Source organism: Montipora foliosa, chromosome 2 (genome assembly GCF_036669935.1).
Source record: "Montipora foliosa isolate CH-2021 chromosome 2, ASM3666993v2, whole genome shotgun sequence".
In the NCBI taxonomy this organism is placed as follows: domain Eukaryota; kingdom Metazoa; phylum Cnidaria; class Anthozoa; order Scleractinia; family Acroporidae; genus Montipora; species Montipora foliosa.
The window spans coordinates 62,523,314-62,529,450 of record NC_090870.1 but is presented as its reverse complement, the minus strand read 5'-3'; the positions used below and the strand labels follow the sequence as shown (position 1 = coordinate 62,529,450).

Below are 6,137 nucleotides of genomic sequence, written 5' to 3'. Positions count from 1 at the left end.
CCTTGTTGCCTCGATCCATTCCTCCTCGACTGTCTGAAATTCCTTTCAAGTGTCAGCCATACTCATTTGACACGATGAGTTATGTGTTAAACAAGTTGAACACGAAGAAGGAGGTGGATAATGCAATCAAGACTTGCGAGGACAAGGTCCTAGTACTTCGATTCGGACGGGAAAATGACACAGTCTGTCAGCAATTGGATGATATTGTAAGAAACTGTTACAAGCCAAGTATCCTTGACAAATTTTATGCTATGCTATGCGTGATTCTGAAGATGTTACTTTAGTACACGTTTGAAAGAGCATCAATCATCCCTAACTCCTTTAAACCGTGAGGAAGGCGGCCTTCTACCGCAAACGTAATGAACAAAAAATGAACGAAATAATCAGCGAGTATAATAGACAATAATAATAATAATAATAATAATAATAATAATATCATCATATCATTATCAAAATAGAGCGGTTTTCAATTGAGTGTCGAAAGCAATTAGCAAATTGCTTTGGTTTTGCATTACTTGACTCAGTGATTGGTTTAAAGTTCTCGCATCACTTTTTCAACCAATCAGAAGTGAAACCAAAACCAATCGTGGCTCGCATGTGCACAATTTCCCACGCTTTGTGTCAGCTATGCGTAATTACTTCGAGTTTTGATTGGTGTACTGGATTGTCTCTGTCCTTTTTGATTGGCCAAAGTAATTACTTTGGTTTTGGTTATACGATACTTGATTGAAACTGGCTCTAACATGGGTGACATATTACTCCTTAATTTTAGCGCAAAATTTCAGCGTTAATTTATAATTTCACATGTGAACTTACTATGTTGCTGTGGCAACTTTTCCTACAGTGCCAAAATGGCATCTTATATTATGAACATAATTTGTCACCCATGATATAATAGCTAATCAAATCATATACATGTACTCATGAAATTAAAGAATAATTTCACTTGTGTTTTGTCCAAACTCAAATAATTTCCCTTGCCTAGATGCTCAGGAAATAATTTGATTTTGGACAAAACATGTGTGAAATTATTCCCTTATTACACTCATCACCATTTGATTACTCATACCACATGTATTCTATGAGCTTGTCTTGGATATTAGTTTACTATCAATGGTTTGCAACCGATCTCTAGAGACACAGATAACAATGTACAATTTCTGGTGGATTAACAAAAGGAGCTAATGAGAGATCTTTTGTTTTTGTCCACCAACATGGCCACTATGATACAACATGAAAACCACCTATAGCTGTATATACTGATATTTTATATTTTTGCACTTTTTTTAAAACTGTGCAGAGAAAGATAGTATAACTTAGTTAGTGCTCTTGGCATCCAAAAAGAATAATTGGGGGTAACCATGCATTATTCAGGGATAATTAAGCTTCAATTTGTAAAAGATTCCTGTGCATTGCTTTATACCTTTGAATTAGTAGGCACTGTCCTTAATCTACCACTTATTGACTAACATCATGACATAATTATTCTAGCGACTCACTGTGCCTTCATTTTGCTATGCAGTTCACAATCCAGTTCAATTTTGCCTTGAAAATGGTGTTAACATTCTAGCTTCATGTGAGAAGAATACCAGATAATTAATTTTTATACAATACATGTACCTTCCTTTCCTGATATCACGTTCATGATTTGAGGCGTAAGATACTTATCTGAACTTGATTTTACAATGTCCTCTTTTACCTTGACAAAATAGCTTGCCAAGGCATGTCATGATGTGTCTCGCATGGCTGATATTTACATTGTGGATGTTGATGCAGTATCAGTTTACACGCGGTACTTTGACATTTCTCTGATACCCGCCACCGTGTTCTTCTTCAATGGGCAACACATGAAAGTTGATTATGGGTAAGATGAATTTATCACACGTGTGTGCAACTACACCCATTCAGCCGGTTTAAAACACAGGTCACTCACCACAGGTCATTGTTTTACCTACTAAAGCAACCCAAAACCTTCAAATCGGCTAACCTTAGGCCTAAGGATCGTTTTTAGGCATAATCAGACCTACAGTTTAAGTTTAGCGTTAATAATGGTTTTGTGATGAGTGACCTGTACTTTAAACCTGTTGATGCCCATTAGCCCAAATTGTTGGGATGCACATGTAATATACAGAACTTTAATGTTGTGATAATGGAAAATTATGAAGGATTACTCACCAGGTAAAAAGGAAGTACTTAGCCATAATACATGTAGTTGTGTTTGTTGCTGTTGATAAACACCTTAGTTTGTATTTTTTTATAAACTTTCAATAAGTAATCACGTAAAAAAATTATGGTTTCAAAGCAACAGGACACCATATGAATTTTAGCTGAAAATTAAAACACAGCTAGTGCAAAATAAAGGAGAATTCATTTGATTGGCAGGCAGCATTTCTCTGATATTAGTGAATTACAATATTATTGTCTCTTACATAACTCTGCATGTATTCTAGCTTATGTTATACCAACACAACTTTCATTCCTTTCAGGGACGTAATAGCCTTTAAGCCAGTAAGCCTGGGCTTACAATCTTTTGGATATAATTATCCGAACATTAATTTTTCCATGTCAGATGATTTCTCTTTTCATTTCGCTTTTCCTTTTAGGAAAGATTACTTGTAAGGAAGCTAATTTATGAGTTTATTTTATCTTGCATGGTTGTTTCCAGTCCTTTACCAAAAATGTACAAAGTAAATGTGGCTCTCACCATTCTCCTCACAATGCCAGTTTCAACGGCCACCCCAGTACATTCAGAGTAAATACCTACCTGCATGCCACCATGAAAACAAAATGCCTGTCTTCTTTTGCTCTGACGCATGCATCCTGGGGAATGACCATAGATGTGGCTGTGGCCGGCGTGATTTTTGTGGCAGAAAGAACAGGCTCTTTTACTTTGGGTTTCCGTAGAACTCAATGAAACTCAGGTTTTTAGCAAAGAAATAATTATTGTCAAGTTACACTGACATTCCTCAAATTGTACCAGTGGTTTTCTTACTGTTTTCCAGACCTCAAGAGATGCAATGAATTCACAAAAAACGTCTTTTTGTATAAGAGAAGTCGCATTGATATTGAAGAAAGAGTCACTGAGACATGGTGACATTGAACAAAATTTGGTTCCTTGTTTGTAAAGCAATCCAGGGTTACAATAAGGTGGTTCAAACCAGTTTCAACGCTTCCAAGTAACGCTCTTATTAGAAGGATCGGCACTACAACACTGTATCTCTTATTAGCAATATTATGGTACCATATGAAACACCAATTATTGCTGAACAAGATATAGTCATTATTGTGACGTAATAATGTCACCATGGCGATGGGCAAGCCCTGTAAAAAAAACCCTTTATTTTGTCTTCAGTTGCTCATATCTCAAAAACGAACTTGGTGACCCCCATTTATTATTTCAGGAAAGAAATCGGAAGGACTAGATGAAACTTCCTGCGAAATTTAAAAAAAATTCTATGCAGTGGATCCAGAGCCACCTTAATTCTGTGATTTCTTTTAAAGCAAATCTGCTTCTGCTGTACAGAATTTTTTTGAAACTTTACAGAAAGTTTCATCTTGGCCTTCTGATCACTTGCTAAATAAAAAAGGGGGGTCACCAAATTCTTTTTGTAAATATGAGCAACTAAAGCCAAAGCAAAGTGTGTTTTTGCTGGGCTTTCCCGTTAAGGCCGTATTTATACTAGAGGAAGTCTAAGACATCTAGACTCATTAAATGTCTGGCCGTAAGTGCAAGGTATATAAACGCGGGATGCTCTTAACTTCAACGGCTAGAAATCATTCATCATTTTCTGCAAAAGAGACAGGGATTTAATCACCAAAAAGACTGGGTACCTCAGAGATCAATTTGCACAAAATTATGAAGTCATATAAAGCCGAGTATGGAGCTTTCATGTCAGGTCGTTAAGTCTCTTTCTTATTATCGACGAGAAAAAGAATTTATTGAGTTACAAAAGTTTGCTACAAATAGGAAGAGGTCAAGGATACAAATTTTTAAAGCAGATGGACGACAGTGTTGAAATGGCGAGACGCCCTTGCCCTATGTGGTGTGATTTTTGGCAAGAAGGTTACAATAGGTTAGAAAGAATTCAAAACGAAAAGGAAGACATCTCCTGGTGGAGGAAAGGGTGACAGGCCACACTGATCCCCTTCCTGTATGAAAACGTGTATACAACCTTTTATAGTTTTGCTCTAACGAGCAGATCCTTTCAATTTTTTGAATGAAATGATAAGTGGTCAGTAAAACTTTGGCGACATTGGAGTTGATTTTGTATTAAATGCCATTTTCTTAGTAAAGCTTTTTTTGACACTGATGTCTGGTATTGTGCCACAAAAGGTAAAATATCCTTTTTTTGTTTTGGTATTTCTTTTAAGCACTGAGCCCCTCCTTGTGAATTTGATTTCTGATAGTAGTTTTTCTACCAATGCATGTGCCGTTCATTGCTAGTGCGTCTTGTCTTTATTCTGGACGGCTTGGACGTTTGTTAAGTGCGTTGTTTAGACGCATTTTTACTCGTTGTCTAAGAAGTCTGAGACGTTTTAGACATCCTCTACTGACTTCCACGAAATTGCAAAGGTTGGAACAGGCTTGCAAACCAAAAATGGCTACATGTATAGCTACACCCCTACCTTTTACAATATTTTAGATACAATACAACTACTGTGGGAATTAATTCATACCAGAATGGCTTATGCTGAAATGAGATTTTTCCCTGTTTTAGTTATGTGAAAAATGACTTAAGAGTACTTGTATGTTCAAAGTTTTCCAAATTTCAATTTTGCGAAAACTTTGAAAATACGCATGAAATTAATCCTCAATTGCCCACGGGCCTATGCGATTGCATATACTAATCAGATGGAAGATGTGACCCGAAAATGGAAGTGAATTTCAACTTGAGTGAGGAAACCTTACTTCTACAGATGTAGTCCTCACAGTCCGAGAAAAATCATGTACTTGTACTTTTTCAATTTCAGTAAAGGTTTACTCTTTTCTTTCTTATTAGCACACCTGACCATACCAAGTTTATTGGAAGCTTTAAAATCAAACAGGACTTCATAGACCTTGTTGAAGTGATCCTGAGGGGAGCTTTGAGAGGAAAACTGATAGTGACCAGTCCCATTGATCCAAGGAATATTCCCAAATACAATCTTATTTACAAAGACATCTGAAGAAAAACATTGAATAAATGCAGTGTATATTTGTATTTTAGCAGACTGTAACGATAACTATTAAATCACTGTTAGATCCTTCTGTTGTCATGATGTTGACCACGCCACGAGCAGAGCCTCTTTAAAACTCACCAAAGGGCGGGAAAGAGAGGGTCTACAGAAATCGATCGTGTCAAGTCTTTTAAGCTCGCTTACTCCAAAATGATGACGGAACGGATAAAATCTTTTCATACAAACTACCAACTCTGTAACTCTGTTCAAACGCGACAAAAGCATATGAAACTTTCTACTTAGAAGAAGTTTTAAAAAACATAAGTAGCGTTCTAGTTAGAACAAGACGCTTTGGGGCGTTTACGTGGGATGCTGCTGTTTGTGTAAAATGTGACGGTTGGTTGCAAATGGCACTGATTCCTGAAGTAGTGCTTGAGATGCTAGTAAACGCTCCTCCGCGCCGATATAAAGAAAAGAAAATAAATGCAAATCCGTTACAATTATTTCTGATAAAACTGAGATGCCCAAAGAAAAAGAGTATTTACTACTATGCTTAAATAATTATGGTAGATCTTTTGTTCAAGGGAACAAGTACTGGCTAATTTGGAGGCTCACACTTTCATGGAATCGAAACGAAGACAATGGATTTGACATTATTGTGTAATCTTCACAGGGTTTTGAAAAATAGACGTTTTAAAATTTTCATGGCATAACGGCTTGATTTTCACAGGTTTAAAAAAAAATAGAGACAAGTTGTACTTGTTTTCGTGCTCGCACTCGTTGCCGATGCTAACATTGGTTGCGGTCGCACTTGAGAGAAACACAGTGTAACACTATTGTTGACACTATTCAGTGTGAACTCTCTGGTGTTTAGAATCCCTAGCGAACACTAAACAATAGAACTTGAGTGTTAAGTCCCAAATGCGACCGCAACCATTCTCTATTAGTTAGTTTAAAAATTAAGAAACCACGACGGCTAC

The 6,137-nt window shown here is 36.7% G+C and overlaps 1 protein-coding gene across 1 annotated transcript; it reads left to right on the top strand.

The window, feature by feature from the left end:
* Positions 1-32: 32 nt before the first annotated feature.
* LOC137984901 (thioredoxin-like protein 4B) lies at positions 33-5,245 on the top strand. The gene is made up of 3 exons (XM_068832243.1): positions 33-206; positions 1,713-1,864; positions 5,001-5,245. The coding sequence occupies exons 1-3, from the start codon at positions 75-77 to the stop codon at positions 5,164-5,166; spliced, it is 450 nt and encodes a 149-aa protein (XP_068688344.1). The 5' UTR covers positions 33-74; the 3' UTR covers positions 5,167-5,245.
* Positions 5,246-6,137: the final 892 nt, after the last annotated feature.